Source organism: Oreochromis niloticus, linkage group LG1 (genome assembly GCF_001858045.2).
Source record: "Oreochromis niloticus isolate F11D_XX linkage group LG1, O_niloticus_UMD_NMBU, whole genome shotgun sequence".
NCBI classification, from domain to species: domain Eukaryota; kingdom Metazoa; phylum Chordata; class Actinopteri; order Cichliformes; family Cichlidae; genus Oreochromis; species Oreochromis niloticus.
This window is the reverse complement of record NC_031965.2, coordinates 16,635,992-16,653,964: the sequence shown is the minus strand read 5'-3', so window position 1 is coordinate 16,653,964 and position 17,973 is coordinate 16,635,992. Positions and strand designations below refer to the sequence as shown.

The window sequence follows — 17,973 nt, the reverse complement described above, 5'->3', positions numbered from 1 at the left end:
ACAATAGGAAGAAATATTTATTTATAGCTTGTTTTTATATAAGTAATTTATTTATGTAGTTAAAAATGTATAAATAAAAGAACATAAAACATTATTGAATTAATCAGAAAAGGCTTACATTTATTTAAGTTGGGTTTGAAAAGAAAAAAAGTTTGTTTTTATGTGTTGGAAATTGTAAACACAGTTTTTACAAGTAAAATAAGCTTTTGATGCAGCAATTAGTTAATCAGACTGTAAGTTAAACATAAGATGAAAACTGTGTGAAGTCTGCAGATCTGACTAAGACAGTGTGGCTGTTTGACAGCTGACTCTGTGACTGTCACAGCAGGAGATGCACAGGTGTAAAGCATGAATGAAGTTAAGCACGTTTGCATTTGAATGGAGCACAGCCTTTGTTAGTGTTATCAGCAGCACCTGAGCTTCTCAAGAATAAATATCTGCTATGGAAAAAAAAAAGACCCACTGGTTTTTGTGTTCTTTTTCTATTCTATATAGTTCAAAAGAAAAATTTAGCTACTTTAAAAAAAATGAAGTTGCAAAGATTCATAAAATTTTATTGCTCATAGAGAGCTCAGAATATGTTGCACCCAGGCTTTCTTCTCAGATTTCAAAGATAATTAAGAGACTTTACAGCCAAAGGCACCAAACCACATCAGAAACGTCTGGTGCTACATAAAAAAATAAATACAGAAAAAAAAATAATAATAATTCATGGCCTTTACTCGGCATGTTTTCTGCAGGCAGTTTAAAGCTTTCTAAGGACTTTAACAGCTGTTTCGTTTAAATTTGTGAATTTACAGAATTGCTCAAACGCTTTCTGTATAGCCTGTGCACCAGAGAAATTTATGTGAAGTAGATGAGCTTCCAAAACCTGATGTTTTGTCATTTTCATTGATTAAATTTGTGCATGCATGAAACTAAATCTTAAATATAATTGTACCTTTTATTTGATGGAGGTAATTTTCTTTTGACTTGAGAGGAATGTGTTTTTATTTTCAACTGAAACTCTAAAGCTACTACTGCAGAAAAAGCTCTTTTTTAACTCCACATAAGCTGTTTTTAATTTAAAATATATATATATATATATAATATATATATATATAAAACAAAGTGCAAACTATCTTATCACCTTTCAAATTTCCATAAGTTATTAGCAGTCCCAGAGGTAAGCTCATCCATTGCTGTGTTTACTGGTATATTTACTGAAACAGTAAACCTTTTCACACCTTCTTCTACCACTGCAGCTTTAACATTCAAATGAGGCCTTTGTTCATAAAGTAAACATGCAAATGCAGTTAAATAAATGACAAAGAACTACTTATACAAAGAAGCTCAATCAACAAAGAAACAAGTGACAAAGCCAGTCAGCTTTGAAAACTTTCAAATCTGACGCTCCTTTTGGCTCATTAGCCTCACTGGGACTAAAGAAAATTATAAAGTTTGAAGCAAATTAAAATGATTTTCACCTTTCAGAGCAAAGTGCTAAAGATTTATCGCAGCTCATTGTCACTTTGTGTCTTACTGTTCTGTTCTTTTTAAGTGCTGGAAGGCACATGTGCTTGTGTTTGAAGGGTATATGTTCTGCTGCTGCAGCATGTTTTTTTTCAGCATCTCTTCAAAAAAACCTTTTGAACTGCACACATGCATGTGAGCGCAGTACAGTATAAAAGCTGGCCAGCAGAGGGAACTAGCAAATTAAAAACTGTACCATAATGACATGATTTGCTTCTTAACTGTAAGAGGAAACTGTAACCACTTCCTATCCCTGGAGTTTCTCTTCATTTTGCATCCCAAAGTAAACGGATGAATTCATGCCCACCAGATTATTATAACTTGAAAATTCCAGCTATTCACTGTGAAGCTCGTGCTTTTGAACCACACTGGAGAAGAAAAAATGGAAGTGGTGCGTGTTTTAGTCCAGTTTTTCTGGACTATTTTTTTGTGTATTACATTAGAGCTTTAATTCTCTCTGTAAACTGGAAACATTTGAAACCAGAATAGCTGCTCCTCTCCACCTCTCTGAGCACATGGTGGGACACACTGTGGGAGTGCGATCGCTCAGTCATGACCCCCAACCCCCCACACAAAGCCAGTTCCTCTGCATATGGAAGTGAGGTGGGGGGTGGGTGGACACAAGGAGGTTGTAGACCTCACATCGTCCCATGGGGTCAGATAAAAGCTTACGGCTCTCCTTAAACGACCCACCCCCACCACCATCCCTGCTCCTAGCTCTGCGCTCTTTGCACAAACGATAGTTAAAGATTTATCAAGGCATCAGCACACTCTTCATATCACGCACCATATCATTTTTTGATAGAGGCATAGGAAAAGTGCTTTAAGCATTAAGGAATGAGGCTGTGTTGGTGTAATATAAATCCTTAGAGGAGACCTCACCAATAGAAAGGACAACTTACAGCACCACGCTGCCACCACTTCTCCTACTAAAGCTTGTATCGAGATCCAAAACATCCCCTCTGATGCACGGACACTTTAAGGCCTCTTCTTTCCAAAATGGCCTACCAGAGCCAAAGCCCCGCCCACAACAGGGGCCATAAGCACAGGGGCCTCTGTTTTTTGTTCTTCCCATAGAAGCCTGACCACCATTGTCTCGGCATGACCCTGAGGTCAACTGAACTCACCTCGCCCAACCACGGCCCATTCAGCTGTGGAGCTTCACACAGGACAAAAACATCTCTAAAGAGCGAGCATCTCTTCATGCGAGGAAGGGGGGTGGCGGTGAAGGGACACATGGACAGAGACGACGGCCATGCTCTGCAGTGTGTCAGATTCACAAGCTGATCCGTGTTATTTCTGTTTTTAAGTCTCCGGATAATGTAGTTCAAGCCGAGGTATGAATCAAATGCAATCAGGTGCAGCGTGGCTTATAACGTTATAGTTCGGTAGATAGTCAGGATGATATCCCCATCAAGTACAAGTGGTTTAGACCACGCTGAGTCTATTAAAGAAGTCAATTATAGAAAGTTATAATGAAGTTATATTTGACACGTTTTCTATTAATTCTCCCTCCGATAGTTTAAATACACATCTTGCCGGAGGGGAAATTAAATTTTGCTGCAGGAAAGAATGAGGCCGTCCACGCCTGTCATCTGCAGGCCTTCATTAAAGTGTGTGTATCAAGCCAAATATAAGTGGTGCAGTAAGGAGGTTTCTTTTGACAAAATACTCTATATTTTATCAAAAAACTCACATTATATGAAAAGCACGATATGTATTTATTTATTTTTGTTTGGGGGTTTTTTAATGAAGAGAAAAGCGCAGGGTGAATGGATCAAAATATTGATACGCTGGTATTGGTATTAGATTGATACTCGTGGATTAAGATCGATGCTTTGTTTCTGTCCTCTAAGTTCAGCATGTAGCCTGGCACATTTAGATTCCAGGTCTTATAAAAAACATTTCAAAATATATGAAAGGCTGAAAGGTGTGATGGCGCACTGCTGTCCCTGCATAAGCTGCGTCAGTATCAGAAATGCCAGCCCTATATTGACTTGGTATCAGATTAATACCAAAATCTGCAGTACTGCACAGCACTGATAGTTTAATTTTAGCTCGAGCCTCTAGCATGGCATCGTGCTTTCAGAGACAACAGTGTCCCCGGTGGAGGGGAAGCTCATGGAAGTTGGCAGGTTGAAAATGTGCAGCATGATGTGGCTGAAGGAGCATGAAACATGTTCACAAATCGATGCCTCGCACGGCGCCACAGGAGAGACGAGAGTCACAATTGGATGTTGAGTGTTTTTTTGAGTAAATACGTTTTCTTTTTGTTACAGATCATTTCGTAGCTCGGGGATATTACGCAAAACTGCCGACCTGTTATTAACTCTGAGGGAAGACTGGTAGAGAGTAACTGTTACGTGCTTTTTTTCCCATTTGGCTTTAACATTTAGGCTTATTTTATTTGTTCTTTTGAGCCCTACTCATAACATCAAAGTTCCTAATCGTTAATTCTACAGGCAACTCTTCAGTTTCCAGTAAACTACATCTAACTCTAGTTTCTATGATGTCATTTTTGTCTATTCAACCTTAAAACATGTTTTGTTTTGTTTTTTAAATGATGGTGTTTACCCCAGAGTGAAAGTCAGTTTCCCAGGAGCACCATTAGAGGTGTAATGATGAGAAAAGCTCAGAGACTAATTTCATTCATCCAGCACCTCCCCCTGAAAGTCACTCAGAGAGCAGTTTAAGGTTAAACTTAACATTTACCAAGGCAACTGTTTGCATCAAAGCAAATATCTAAACATGATGAAGGGCAAAGCCAGCTGTGTACTAATCTAAGGGTGGCTTGATCAGCTTGCATGTCCATCAGTGTGAGTGTGTCTGATAAATAAAGAGCTGTACGTGTTGAATTGGGTGAATTTGGTTTAGTGTAAAAGCACTGATTGATCAATAAGACTAGAAAGGCCCTGTTAAGGCGATGGAGTCTATAAAAGTACTTGAAGTATAACTGAGGGGTTATATTTAACAGATCGGAGTGCTGTTGTATTCTCTGTGTAATATTAGTATCTAACCACTTAAATCACCCTTTTGTTCATTTACAACACTTCACCTTTGGGAAACTGAAGACAATTACTTTATTTTACGGTGTACTAAAAGTAAGTTAACACCTTTTCCTTAAGTAGAAACAGATCACAAAGACTGGGCGAGGAGTCCCTTGAAACACTTTCATTTTAATAAAATCCACAAAGTCATGACTTTCATTTCGGTTCAAACAAAGTCAACACATTTCGGCTGTGAAAAACCTCAAAGTGCTCATGAATTTAATGCTCTGCAGTGCAGTTTTTAAGCTTTTCCCCCTCTTTTCCTTAAACCAATTCATCAATAAATTAATATTAAATACACATTTACTGTACATCTAAAGCTGCCACGTGTTGGTGGCAGTAATAAAGAATTTCTTATAAATACATCTCCCCCCCATTTCCAAGCATATCTGACAAAAACAAACTGGACACAACTACCAATGATATGTTAAGACACCAGTTTCCTGTCTGATTGTCTTGTCACTAAGCTGAGGTGACAACATTTCGGAGCTCTCGCTCTTTATCTGTATTTTTTTTGGACCGCGCACAGCTCTCAGATTATCCTCAGTAGCTGAGATTCATGATTACCCTCATATCAGCAGAGAAGTGTCATCAGAGCAGCAAGCATTAGACTTTGTAGTAGATGTTGGTGGGACTCTGGGGCATTATCTCCTGAACTATGTACACAGGGGGCCCGTAGTCACTGCTCACGCGCTCAAAGTGACGACAGATCATGCTGTCGGAAGCCCGCAGAGGAAAGACGACGTCGCTGCGGTCCGAGCCGTTGTTGTCGCTGCTGATGCTGTCCCGTTTCGGCACGCCCAAAGTGTTGAGGGACACGGAGGCGGACTGCTGCCCATCTGGGACGCAGCGACGGTGACGGTGCCTCCACAACACGGCCAACAGAACTATGATGACCACGAGCAGGACCGCACAGCCAGAGACAACCCACGTGAAAAGTCCTGTCTCCGAGCCCACATCTGTCAGGAGATAGAAAAAGAAAATTTAAGGGGCAAGAGACACAAAGGTTTAAAAACAACTTCACTCACTTAATGCCCCGGCACGGCCTGATCAGTACATGTTAGCATGAAAAAGCTCAGCTGAAGCTGGACACAAGAGAATATGCTTCATCTTAAGTGTCACCCTGTTAGAAAACACGGGCCCTTTTTTTGGCACATGACAGACTCGTGATCACTTGCGGTTTGAGTGCAAACTGGAGGACTCAGTGAAATGTCATTTTGATGAACAGTTTGCAGCATTGTTTTATTCTTCTGTCCGTCTGTGGAGTCACACGATGATCAGAGTCAGAGACGTTTCCTTTATGAAGCAGAATAAAAAGGCTGCTCAGACAATTTCAAATCCAGTCTTCTAAGGGTTGATGAGTTTGGTTTCTACCGATCGTTGTTAGCGACAACAAATTACACAAGTCAACTCAAATATTTCAATCAAGAGCCAATATGTAGTTTAAATGTTGCCTTCATTTTGCTTTTTTATGAGCTAAAAGGACTATAATCACTTTCTAATGTTGTTTTATTGTTAATTATTTACTATTGAGAGCATAAAAATGTATTCAATAAATTGCAATTTGTTCAGCAGTGTTGCTGAAGCTGCCCTGCAGAAGAGTTTTGTCCCATCATGACTGAAGCGAACACAAGAGTCCAGGGATAGGAATTATAAACAGACTTCAAGGTTAGTCCAGATTAATTAGAAATCTGTGAATATTATTGGGGTTTTTTTTTTTTTATATGTGTGGGAAACTCAACATTAATGCACAAAAGGAAGGTAACTGAAAGGGCAGGTAAATGTAAGGCTTGCACAGTCTGCTCCTGTGTGCTAGAAATGCCCATGATACTGCTGTACATGATTCCCCAGGCAGTATTTTTGGTTTGTCTTCATACCAGCTTTACTTTTTATATCCTCTTCTTTCGTGGAGGCGTCCTTGGCCTTGGACTTTGGTCGTGTAGGTGGGAATCTGGTGGGGGACTCCTGAAGTGTTGAAGGTGGATCTGAAGAGTCTGGAATAAAAACCACACAGACTGATATAAGCAGCAAACCTCACACCTTCCAGGTTACTGTAATGAGATTCATTGGTTCATTCAGAATCTGAATAAAGAGCTAATTTCTTTCTATTTATTTATTTATTTATTTAGGATCAACAGTCATTCAGATCAAAATGAATCACAAGACAAAGAGCGAAACTTTTCTTTTTTCTAAACGCAGCCAGACCACAGAAAGCTGGGTTTTATGTCACAGCTGCGACTTTCATTTTTTTTCTTGACAGGAAAAGCATCACTAACATGTTCTCCTTTTTCCCCACCCACTCACACATAACACAACATATGAGTGACAAATTAAAGGAAGAAAAACAGCATAAAGTGTCTTGCTAAGATGTTGCCAGAAAAACTTTAATGCTCTGGCTTTTCTGTGAAACTGCTGGAGGGCTGGAGGATTTTTTTTTAAAAAAGGGTTTTTTTTGGAGGATAAAGGTGCTGAGGGAGACCCAAACCACAGTAGCAACGCTACAAGTAGCAACGCTACAGAGCCTCTAGATCAATTCACTGTAAGGGTCAGTGGTACAGGTTTGCCCTTAATTTATCAGATGGAGCCATTTCAAAAAAATTCCCTCTGGTTTTTCCAGGGGGATTTTTCTGGGAAAAGACCAGCTGTTTCACAGCTGTGGATTTTCCTCTGTAGTTCGTTAGAAATGTGATCAAGTCTGAGAATATAGAATTAAATTAGAACAATTAAGTAATCAAAAGAAACCCCGTCTGGTTTTTTATTGGGTTTATTTTTCCCTTTATGATACTCTCTGTCAGTGAGAAGTAACTAAATCCATTCAATCAAGTACTTAAGTACACTTTTGAGAAGTTTCAGCCACTTGTGTATTGCGGCCGCCATCCTTACAAGTTACTATTAGGATATTGGCTCCACCATCTTCCACTTATCCAAGTCAGGGTCGCTGGAGCCAATCCCAGCTGTTAAGAGTTGCGAGAGGCAAGAAGAATCGGTGGATCTGAATCTACACCCTTCTTTCCTCTAAAAAGCAAAGCACTGTTAAAAAGTCCTACTTCTGCTTTAAACTTCAATCGTGGTTCCTCCTGATTTACTCTTCATTACTCAGAGAATTAAAACGCTTCAGTGTCGTCCCAGGAAACCATAACAATGAGATCTTTCTATCTTAGTTTTCTCATAAACTCCCCATGAATGATCGCCACGGTCACCTGGTTTTGTCTTTAAGCCTACCCTGAACCAACTCTTTGTGAAAGGAAAGGAGATAACGCCATCACACAGCTCAGTTTGCACTGGTTACATCATTACATTAAATTACACTTTTAGCATTAATTAAATAAACTTCAGAGATGCTGAAGTCATTAATGGACTGGAGATAAAGTGGATCATAAAGAGGAAGAAAAAAACAGAAGTGGACATCAGGCTGAGCAATACTTAATAAATCCATTTCATTTCACCATTGGTAGTAATGATAGGCAACCTTGAATGTGGACTGCCTTTGTCAGATTTTAAAAACACACATTTTTCTTTATTTGACTTAAAAAAAAAAATTACAATTAAGCTTTCATCATGGTCAATAATAACAAGTGTTTTTCAACTTTTTCTTCTTAAAATAGTGTGAAAAGGGTTTATGAAGGACTCTTTCTTAATATCTGCATTGCTATTAGTACTTTATATTATTAAAAAGGAACTAAAGTCGTCTTTCACCAATAACCTCTCAGGTTTCTCAGCCTTTAAAAAGTGTAGCTCTTAATTTAAAATTTGGCAATTTATAGGATAATGTGCAAGCCTTCAAATGAACTGGGTTTAACAACAAACATAAAAGTATGGAAGCCTGTTTCTGCCACTGGGGAAAAAAACATTTGAAAAAAAACCCCCATCAAAGTCAAACATTTTAGTTCTCATCTCAAAAGTTTAATTCGGTAACTTGAAATTTCAAGGTTTTTCTCAGATGTTTGAGTTGGTACGTTGAAGGTTTTTAAAAGTTTATTTTTTATTAAGTGGCAGAAAGAAGCTTCCATATTTCAACATTAAAAGTGACAGTTTAATGTCTAAATACAGGAAAGAAATATTATGATCTTTGCTCAAACATAAAAATAAATACTAAAGTAAAAATGAAATGTTATACCTTAACTGGGACTTCATGCATATTTGAGTGTTAGCTAGCTTGGTTTGAACAGCAGTCATTAAAGCTTCACTTCAGTGTCTCATTCATTCATCACTGATGTTCAAATTTCCTGCCAGCACATTTACTGTGAACGTAAAAATGATGACAGCACGATTAAATGTTCAATTTAAAAAGCACAACGTGTAACTCAAAATCTGACGCTTGCAACGACTCGTCGTGACTTTTAATATATGTAGAAATTAAAACACGATTACACCTAAAAATTGAACTTATTAATATTTGCTGTCGCTGTAAAAAAAAAAAAAAAAGATGTGTTTACACCAGTAAACACAGCGGGAGAACAGCCCCATATTTCCAGTTATGATCAGTTGAGAAATGCACGAAATGCTGATTTATTTATTTTTTTCATCTCCAACTCAAACTCCTGAATTATTTATGTAGATACCACTTCACATTTCGGAGGTCAAAAAAATTATATTTATTTTTTAGGCCTTTCATTTATTTCGCTTTTAAAGTTTCTGGAAAAACACACAGAAACAGCAGCTGTCATATTTCTGTGATTATGTGGAGTTAAAGAAGCAAACAAGTACACTATAAACACTAGTTTCTTCATTTAGAGGGTCGGGTATGGCTTGAAAATTGATAAATAGTGCGCTGACAGGTAGCGTACGCCTGTGTGGCTGTTGTGTTTAAAGAATGATTCATCCTCAAATTAAACCACCAGTTATTGTGATGTTAATATGACAAAAAATAAATAAAATAAATACCACGGCAGTCTCAAATGATCGCATGCATGATAATACTGATGGCTTTAAGCTGCTAGTGCTGGCTTAAATTAAGGATTTGGAATAATTCATGACAGAAATCTCTCTTCAAGAGAATAGATGGATGATCACAGGATTATGTGACCACTCAGTAATTCAAGTCTGGAGATGATATTATTGCTTTCAATATGTAATAACCTGAAATAAACAGCTGGTTCTATCTGTCAGATAACTACATGTATATTTATATGTTTGTGTGTGCGTTCATTTCATCCACACATGTGCCGGCACAGACACGTGAAAGCAAAGCTCTTACTCTGGCCGACTCTCAGCACCAGCTTCATGGATTTGGTCCTGCACACCCCTCCGTTAGTGTTATCCAGACCCTGCAGGAAGCCCGTGGAGGTGGCTGATAAACACGGAGAGGAGGCAAAAATGAAACACTTTTTTCTTCCCTTCCCCAAGTTTCATGTAAATAATAAAAGATTATCAGGGAATGCATAATTACATGACGACTCCTTTGCAGACAAGTTGGGTCAGTTGCCAAAAGTTGCATCACTTAGCAACAAAATGCTACACATAGCACAAACTGTGATGTTATAAACAGCAGATAATCACACATGTGAAAACACCACAGAAGCTACAGAAGATGCGGTGAGGGCTGAACCAAAAAGATACTTAATTTTTTATTGTATATTCTTTTTTTAAAAAAGCTGAAATGCTCCCAAAATACTTAACCTCCAAAACATCTTGAAGAAAACCTGAACAGAGTGAGAGGATTTGTTGCAGGATGGTTGCATTAGTTGCAGTTAGGTGAAGCCAGCAAACTGGAAATTGAGTGTGATGTTGCTGAATGTACTAACCAGTGAACTGACTAAGCATTGCATCTCAAGATGCAACACGGGAAATGAGACGAATGGAGAATATTTTAGCAGCTATCCTTTTGAATCAATAACCAACACTCGCATGAGACACACACACACACACCAGGAACTCTCGCTCACCCCTGTCACTCACACACACTTGTTAGCAGCATTTAGGTCAGATAACAACATCTCGCAGGCTACAAGCCACGTTGCCATGTAAGCTCCCATCAAATCTGCCTGATGCTGTAAAAGCCTTGTGTGATTTGGGGCATGTAAGCCCTTGGAATCACACTGGCCTGCCAGAGCGAAGTGTGCTGTCAGAGCGTGGCGAGGTGGGTGAGGCTACATGGTCAGACTTGCTCTCTATCTCATGCATCACTTGCCGCTTAAGATGCTGGTTTAACCGACGGCAGTCCAATAACGAGGCCACGTTTTTTTTGTAAATTTTGATTCTCACACAAACTGACAAATTGAGAGGGAGCCAAGGATGATGGCGTCCTCTTTACCCAGAGAGAGAGAGGGAGACAGAGAGGGCAGGGGAAGGAAAAAGGAATCAGCTTCTAGCATGGATTTAAAGGCTGTTCCACCTGTAGGAACCAGCTGCTTTTGTCTCCGTCCTACTGAGTTTAATTAGAACGTGTGCCACACTTTTGGCAGCCGTGGCTTCAGAGGCAAAAAAACACTCACAGGTTATGTAATAGTCCTTCCCCTTGAGGAACTCCAGACCCCACAGGTTGGGGCTGAATTCCTGAAACTTGAACGTGAACTTTACATCACGGTTTGGTTTGTCGCAGTTCAGCAGAGGCGTGTCAGTCTGGTCAATGGTGCAGCTCTCCAGCTGACTTCGCGAGACCAGGAAGACTCTGTAGAACTCCTCCTTTCCCCCAGAGGAAGCATCTGCCCTGGGGCACACAATGTCCATCTTGTCTCCTATCTGTGGATACAGGATGAGACCCTGACCTGGAGTAAACCTGTGATAAAAGAAAAAAAAACAATACTTAAAAAAAAACACATAAAAATCCTCTTAAACCAGCAGAGACTGGAGCATCTTCACTTTATGCAATTCTCTGCTTGAACTTGATGGATCATAAAGTGGCCAAATTTTAACTTCAGTGATATAAATAAGAGCGTTTCAACAAAATCTTGCAGGTTTTAATTTGTTCACATCAGACCAGAAATTTGTTTAGAAGTCTTAAATTACTTGTTTAGACTGAGGAACAAACCAAAAACCAAACAGCGCAGTGATAAAGGAACAAAGATTAGGTGATCAATCATGAAGTGGATCAACGAATATTAGTCTACAGCTGTCTTGCTAAGTGAGTAATCCCTGGAGCTATTTTTTTTTTTAAAGCTCCCCAATTCCTTCGCTTCAGGGGATTTTTTTGTGTTATATAAATATCTGAAGAGCACATGCAGAAATGTGTTGGTTTCATCACCAGTTAATAACATGGTGAAGATAAAAAGTAATTAATTAATACAAATAATTCTGTTTAGTTTCAATTGGCACAGGAGAGGAGCTGGAGCCTGGCAGTGTTTGGTGCTTCTGTGTTATCAGTTACTTCTCAGTCACTATAAATCACTTCTGGAAAATGTCACTGAGCAGATTTCTGTCCGTCCGCAGCAGAAAGTTGTATTGATCGCAAAACTGATTCCTCCACTTACTTGGCATTGGAGCTGCTCCAGTGGATAGACTCCAGAGTGATGGCACGGCATGAGCAAACGATGGCCAGCAGGAACAGGGCACCGCAGCTCCATGCGCTGCTCCCCATCCCAGGAAAAAATCGGAGACTGGCTACACGGAGGCTCGGTATCATAAACCGGCTACAATTTGCTGTCCCTGCATGTCTCCGGTTGCTCCAGGTGCGCGCAAAGGACACGTTCCCGAACGAAATCCCACCAAGTTGCGAGTTTTCCTCCTGCGGCTGTTTGAAATGTTCCACATTGTGCGTAATTGGCTGGAAAATAATTCGTGTGACGAGATCCGTGTATTGAGGACAGAGAGTGTGTGCAGCGTTTAAAGCCATCAGCTGACCAGTCCGCCCATACGGGCTCGTGCGTAAGAGAAAGCCGGGGCTGGTGGGCGCATCGATTGGTGAATTTTTATTTATTTATTTATTTCACATTAACATACTGTACATTGCGTTACATGCACGAGCCATAAAAAAGGCATTTTTAAAAGCGTATTCAACACATTTTGGGGAAATCCAAGTCTGGCTGTTTTCCAGACGATTAAATAATAATAATAAATAAATCCAGACATGACTGCGCTTACTTTTCTCAAAAGCTAGAAGTTTCATAGTAACCACAGATCTTTATCTGTTTTTTCTTCTTCTTCTTCTTCTTCTCGAAAGTGGGTTTGGGAAATATTAAGGGACTAAACCAGCTGTAAAACGGTTTGGAGCTAATTTATATATTATAAGGACGTTAGTTTTTTTTAGAAACATATTTGTGTCTTGTATGATTGATTATTTGTCGCTATTTCAGGAGATCTACATTTAATTAAAGCTCTTTTACATTTAATTTTAATATTTTAATTGAATTTTTTTACTCCACCTTCTTTGGCCTGCTATGTGTTTACGTCACAGGCCATGAGGAATCTGGGGTAGCATATTAATTATAATGGCAATAATAATTAGCACATGGATACATTAATATTCTATAATAATAATAATAATAATAATAATAATAAACACAGTTTAATTAATTAATTAGATGATCATACTGTTGATTGGCCAGGGGGCGTAGCTTGTGTTGATCTTGTGACCTGATCTGTGCTTCCTGTCAGTCAGTCACAGAATGATTGTTGGGTTCTTAGCTTTAGGAACCTACTTATACAGACTTAATGTGTTTGTAGAGCTCCACTAGACTAAATGAGGGTCCATCACCGGTTCTCATGAGCTCCTGTTCTTAGGAAGCCTCAGAGGACGGGAGCAGAAGATGCTTTTTTGTAGGCTTGTAAAAACTGGTGTTAATATTTGTGACACATCCTGTCACACCAGTAAGTCCTGGGCGCAGTTCTTCTTGTGTGCTTAGTCTGAAAAAGTCCTCTAGAAACAGCAGTGATAACCTGGCATTGTTTGCTATGAACACTGAGAGAAAAAGGTCCCTGGACAGCAAAAAGAAGAAAGAAAAACCATTGGTCAATTAAAACTCAGTGTCTGATGGTAAGTGTGTGACGTGTTTCTTCTGTTGCATGTTATAAAATGTGCGTTTTGTGGTTGAGGCACAGGCTATGACTTCTTGTGATTATCCTAATATTGTAACGTTGTGTATGTAGACGACCGGACTGCTTTTGATCTCAGAATCTTCACAGATCTGCATCTTTTGCCACTTCTCACATTCACAGCTGCATCACAAACATATGTTTGTATTATATCTTCATGCAGCTCTTTTTCTTAGATTTAAAGTGTACATATTATTTATTAATGCAATTTGCACTACTCCATATCTATTTTTTTAACAAAAGCTTCAAAGGAAAAATGGAAGCGCTCAAATTATTTTCTTCTTGTTGAAGAAAATAATTTGCTCGTTCGGTGCAGTCCTGGAATAGAAATACACCCGGTTCTATAGAACAGTTGTTCTAGGGGAACAGTGTTGCACATCTTAATGAAAAGTTAACACACAGACAGCCACAGACGCGCTCTCAGTGCTCTCAGTGCAGCGAGCGAGAAATGATGCAAATGAGGGAAATCCACAGAGTGGACCAAACTAATGACTGTTTTTGATGACCAAATTGTGTCAGTGATGATCTTTTCTTACCTGAAATGTATTCGTTTTAACCTCAGAGCTTCTCCAAGTCTGCTAAACCATACATCATTATCGACTCATCTAAACACACACATCAAAGAGGGTTTCGGCCTTTTGCCAAAGGAAAATTACCAGGACTGTGACATAAATATCTTCAACCTGTACTTTTTTACAGCGGGCTTTAATTTACTCAAGTTTAAAACAATTTTTTTTTTGTTTAGAAAAAGGCTGAAAATACCAGGATAACGCATAAACTCCTTTTAACTAAGTTAACAGAGACGCCTTCCCTTAACCATATGTAGAGCAGAAGCTGTTCTGAGGCAGGAAAAACCCCGTTCTGTTTGTGTGTTTTACTTGCTGCCTTGCTCTGAGTTCATAGTTGAAGACTTCTTTGCGCTCAGAGAGACTTAGCGGTCGGTTTCATCTGACCTGTGAGTGTTTGAACCTGTGACCACGTTAAACAAAGAGGGCGGCCAGCGGGAGACCTCTCAGGCAATTAGAAGTTAGGATGAAAAGCGAAATGTGTCATTCTTAACTTGTCATTGAGTCTTTCCGTGTGCCTAACATGGCATTGCAGCATAATTGTTGATGACTGGCTGTTGATGTCCACATCTCTGCGAGCGTGTGGACTGTGGTGCGGCAGAAGTGAAACTCCGGCTTGGTCGGCAGATTAATGGTAAAACCCTTTAGCACCAGCAGAGAAGATCTCAGCCACCGCCCCTCCTAACATCCACATGCAGATCGGGGATTTTTTCTCTTTCTTTAACACAAAAAGTCAGTTATGCAAGTCCTACCGAAAGAATGAAATTTATCCTACAATCAAGTTTCTATTCTTCTCAGTGGACTATTTGCAGAATGAACCTCAGGACAAGAAAGTACTGGTTTGAAGGATCACGAACGTTGCGGTTCAGGGGAAACACTGATGTGGTGACGAGTAGAAAGGGTAAAGGAGTGAAAGCTGTGACTCACACTATCACCTCGAATGAACCTGCTGCATCCAGGAAGCACCGACTTTAATGAGGTCAGGACATGAAGATGACCACGAACTGCTAAAACAGATTTATTTCTACAGAACCTCATGCAAATGAGTATGAGAAATCCTCCACTACATCCCACGCTTCCTATTTTATGTTTTCCCTGAGAACGGCTCAGTGTATTAAAGAGCCTTTGTCGCACGCATGGTGGATCTTCTTTAAAGTCGTCTGTACGTTCTGCATCCGAGACTCTAATCCTCTGATTTTCAGGAGAGCCCGCGCTAATGACAAAGATTACACAGGACTTCTGTCACAGCTATGAAGCGCCACAAGTGACGGCTGAACTGCCCGGAGATGTCTGCATCTCTGTCGGGACATGACTGGGCTGTAAGTGTTCAAAGTGCAGGCAGCATCTTTCATATTTATAATTCATTTAAGCCTCAACATGAGAAAGCAGACTCTGAAATGTTTTTTTCTCTCTCTCATGTAAACATTAAATTCATACAAGTCCAACTTTTGCTTTTCCTGAAACAAACTTAAGGCACACAAGTCTCGGGTGTTTTGTAATTGGTTTTATTTTCTTGTGAAGCAACTTAGAGAAAGTACACAACACAGCTTAAGCGATTTACAGTCTGTGTTAGCAAATTTTCAGGATTTCTCAGCTGATCTGTGAAATCAACAGAAATATAAAAGTGCACCTTTAACCGTTTAGTTTGTTTGATGATGAACTGGCTTCCTCTTTCTCTTTAACCGCTGTCATCTCTAGCAGAGCTGATTCATCCATAATGCTCACATTTTAAAATGTTACTTTTTCCACCTTTTACTGCATCCATGCACCTGGAAATACACTGTAACAGCAAAGTAGTAAGGTGGAAATGATTCTTTTAGTGTTAGGGTAAAAGTCAGAGAAGCAGAGAAAAGCCCTGACTCTTTGAACTCAGATGTAAGGTTGTGCCAAGGCAGAATTGAAAGAAATTGGGGGTTCCTCAAAGATTTGACGACCCAGATCCAAAAACAGAGAATTGTAATTAGAGAATTTGGTCTTTTTCTTTCTGTACCACTTCATATGTAATACAACAGGAACTGCAGCTATTTCATATTTCCTTGCAGGTGTCGCTGCACCGCTGCACAAAATGCTCCCAACGGGCACCAAACTGACAACCCCAGAGTTATAACCATCTAAACGGCTTAAATTACAGCCAGTGAAACAGAGCATGTGCTTGACTGAACGGTTATTCCCCTGCAGCTTCGCTCTGTGCCTGCCTCATATTCCTCAGTGTCATGATGACTCCTCTTTTTCGTCGTAGCAGTGGCCTTCAGCTTTTTTTGTCCTGTGAGATCTCCCAAAGTGAAGCTAATGCTAACATGTTAGGTGTCTGTTAATAAGAACAACCCCTATCACGATTAGCATTAACCTCAACCTGGGACCATGCTTGAAGGCTCCCGTGCTTCACTCCCATGCTTACCTCACTGCCGGTGGTGTTGAAGGTGTCCTGTAGGGGGTGACAGACAGTCTGATTAGAGAGCATTTATACACACCAGCTGCAATGTTTCCTTCACTACAGAAGCTACAAAGCGGCACAACACTGTGACTTTGTGGAAATCTCGATTTTAGCTGCAATATCAAAGATTTAAGAGGATCTCCTTAACGTTCTTTCTCATTCTCTCTTATAATTAAAAATACTTCAAAATGAGGCTTTAAGGCAGAAGGATTGTGCTGATAGTTCAATTCTGATTATTCTTACTCCATTAGTTGGAAATCAAACATATAAACTGATCACTGCCCTCAACACTGAGCTCTTTTCCCCTCTTAAGTTTGACATTCAGTTAAATTGAACTAAATGTCATAAACTCATGTGTGTGATCCTCTAAATTCTTTGTCTGTACCTGGACTGGGCTTTAAAAGACTGAAAAAGTCCAGGTGTGGCACAGCTGGAAGTAAAGTTATGTGTCTGCCGTAACTCCCCAGAGACACCGCGAGCAGCAACAGGATGTAGCAGGTGCTGTTATGTTGACTTTGGTTAAGAATCAAGATACTAATCTTGGTTAACAGGAAGCAAGTGTAAGTTTGTGTGTGTCTGTTTGTTATAGTGGTAGTTATGAAGCTACTGACCTGTCTCAGCAATGACAAAACACTTCCTCAGCAACCGGTCTCTCTCTCTCTCTCAGTCTCTCTCTTTGTCCTTCCTCGCTTAGCTCTTCGCTCTCCTCAGTTTCTTTTCCTCCCCTCTGTCTGATTCGCTTGTTTGCTCTTGTGTAAGTGTAAACCAACTAGTGGGTATTCTTGACTTTTATAGGTGTGCGTGACTCATGTAAAATCCCCTTTGCTATGAGTATGACTATTAAAAGACAACAGAATCACATAATACTTTTCTGAAAGTTGCCATTTATCTGTTATGTAAATGCTGCCTACATTGGATGAATATGCGTAGATTTTTTTTTTTTTTTTTTTTTTTTAGGATTTCAAGCATTTACTTATTATTTATGTGCACTGTGAGAATAGCAGTAAAGGCGAACACAAGCATGATGGCAGTTTTACCCTCTTCAGTCTAAATTTAAATACATATTTGAGTCACAGACCTGAAGAGGTTGAATGAGGACACCAAAATAATTGGTGCTTTAAAAAAAAAAAAAAAAAAAGTTAAACTGAAGCTGATAGCAGTTGAGGTAAAACCCAATAATTATTTATTTCATGTTCTCAAATACCGTTTTTAGGGCTCTTTATGTCTGGTTAAGGTAACTTTGCTCACTTTTTCAGAGTGTCTACACTTTGTGCTAGGGGCAGTGTACAGTGCTAAAGAGCTAACTGTATGCTAATAGACTGACAAGCAGCTCTGTTCATTATGTTAGCATGCCAACAGCTGCTAGTTACTTCACAAAGTGACGCTTTAAAAAAAAAAAAAGAAAAAGAAAGAAAAGAAAAACAGAAAAATAAGTCATGTAATT

The 17,973-nt window shown here is 39.5% G+C and overlaps 1 protein-coding gene and 1 long non-coding RNA gene across 3 annotated transcripts; both read right to left on the bottom strand.

The window, feature by feature from the left end:
- Window positions 1-4,676: 4,676 nt before the first annotated feature.
- Window positions 4,677-12,311, bottom strand: LOC100711032 (ephrin-B2a). Of its 2 annotated transcripts, none has more exons than XM_005466887.4 (5): window positions 11,969-12,311; window positions 10,994-11,277; window positions 9,757-9,849; window positions 6,437-6,553; window positions 4,677-5,518 (listed from the first exon to the last, which is right to left on the bottom strand). In XM_005466887.4, the coding sequence occupies exons 1-5, from the start codon at window positions 12,118-12,120 to the stop codon at window positions 5,166-5,168; spliced, it is 999 nt and encodes a 332-aa protein (XP_005466944.1). In that variant the 5' UTR covers window positions 12,121-12,311; the 3' UTR covers window positions 4,677-5,165. The 2 variants fall into 2 exon arrangements, with proteins under 2 accessions (XP_005466944.1, XP_005466945.1); XM_005466888.4 differs by having other exon boundaries at window positions 6,446-6,553.
- A 3,271-nt stretch (window positions 12,312-15,582) lies between these two features.
- Window positions 15,583-17,469, bottom strand: LOC112846229 (uncharacterized). The gene is made up of 2 exons (XR_003219098.1): window positions 17,141-17,469; window positions 15,583-16,520 (listed from the first exon to the last, which is right to left on the bottom strand). It is a non-coding gene; the product is annotated as an uncharacterized LOC112846229 (long non-coding RNA).
- Window positions 17,470-17,973: the final 504 nt, after the last annotated feature.

What these genes read in the sequence shown, in the direction of transcription:
- LOC100711032 (XM_005466887.4), bottom strand. Translation starts at nt 12,120, where the DNA reads ATGATACCGAGCCTCCGTGTAGCCAGTCTCCGATTTTTTCCTGGGATG. An exon ending in GAAGGACTATTACATAACCT is followed by an intron (nt 9,850 to 10,993) that starts GTGAGTGTTTTT and finishes CGTGTTTATCAG; the next exon opens with CCACCTCCACGGGCTTCCTG. An exon ending in GGTGCTGAGAGTCGGCCAGA is followed by an intron (nt 6,554 to 9,756) that starts GTAAGAGCTTTG and finishes TTTTTATTCCAG; the next exon opens with ACTCTTCAGATCCACCTTCA.